Source organism: Buceros rhinoceros, unplaced genomic scaffold, assembly GCF_000710305.1.
Source record: "Buceros rhinoceros silvestris isolate BGI_N320 unplaced genomic scaffold, ASM71030v1 scaffold12529, whole genome shotgun sequence".
Lineage (NCBI taxonomy): Eukaryota > Metazoa > Chordata > Aves > Bucerotiformes > Bucerotidae > Buceros > Buceros rhinoceros.
The window spans coordinates 6,458-6,829 of record NW_010432161.1 but is presented as its reverse complement, the minus strand read 5'-3'; the positions used below and the strand labels follow the sequence as shown (position 1 = coordinate 6,829).

Below are 372 nucleotides of genomic sequence, written 5' to 3'. Positions count from 1 at the left end.
GCAGCTGGTGCTGGTTCCTTCGCTCTCCCCGGCCCAGAGCCTGGGCTGCCATGGGCTCTGCAACAGCAGGAGCAGGGTTGGGGGGCCTTCAGCATGGCAAGCAAGGGACTGGTCTATATCTGCCAAAACAGCTTCTCTGCCTCCCTCGCAGGATGACCAGACTCCTCTGCACTGTGCAGCACGCATTGGTCACACTGGCATGGTTAGACTGCTGCTGGAGAACAATGCCAACCCCAACCTGGCCACGACAGTGGGGCACACACCCCTGCACATCACTGCCAGAGAGGGGCATGTGGACACAGCCCTGGCCTTGCTGGAGAACGGGGCCTCTCAGACTTGCATGACCAAGGTAGGCTGCTGTGGCCACTGCCC

General features: G+C 61.6%; 1 protein-coding gene across 1 annotated transcript in view; it reads left to right on the top strand.

Annotated features, from left to right (window-relative positions):
• The window catches only part of LOC104500077 (ankyrin-1-like), a gene marked incomplete at its 3' end in the record, with an annotated part of 51,682 nt that overhangs the window by 45,178 nt on the left and 6,132 nt on the right, over window positions 1–372 (top strand). The window contains exon 16 of the mRNA XM_010143670.1: window positions 152–349. Within this exon, the coding sequence (XP_010141972.1) occupies window positions 152–349 (198 nt within the window). The remainder of the gene's footprint in view (window positions 1–151; window positions 350–372) is intronic.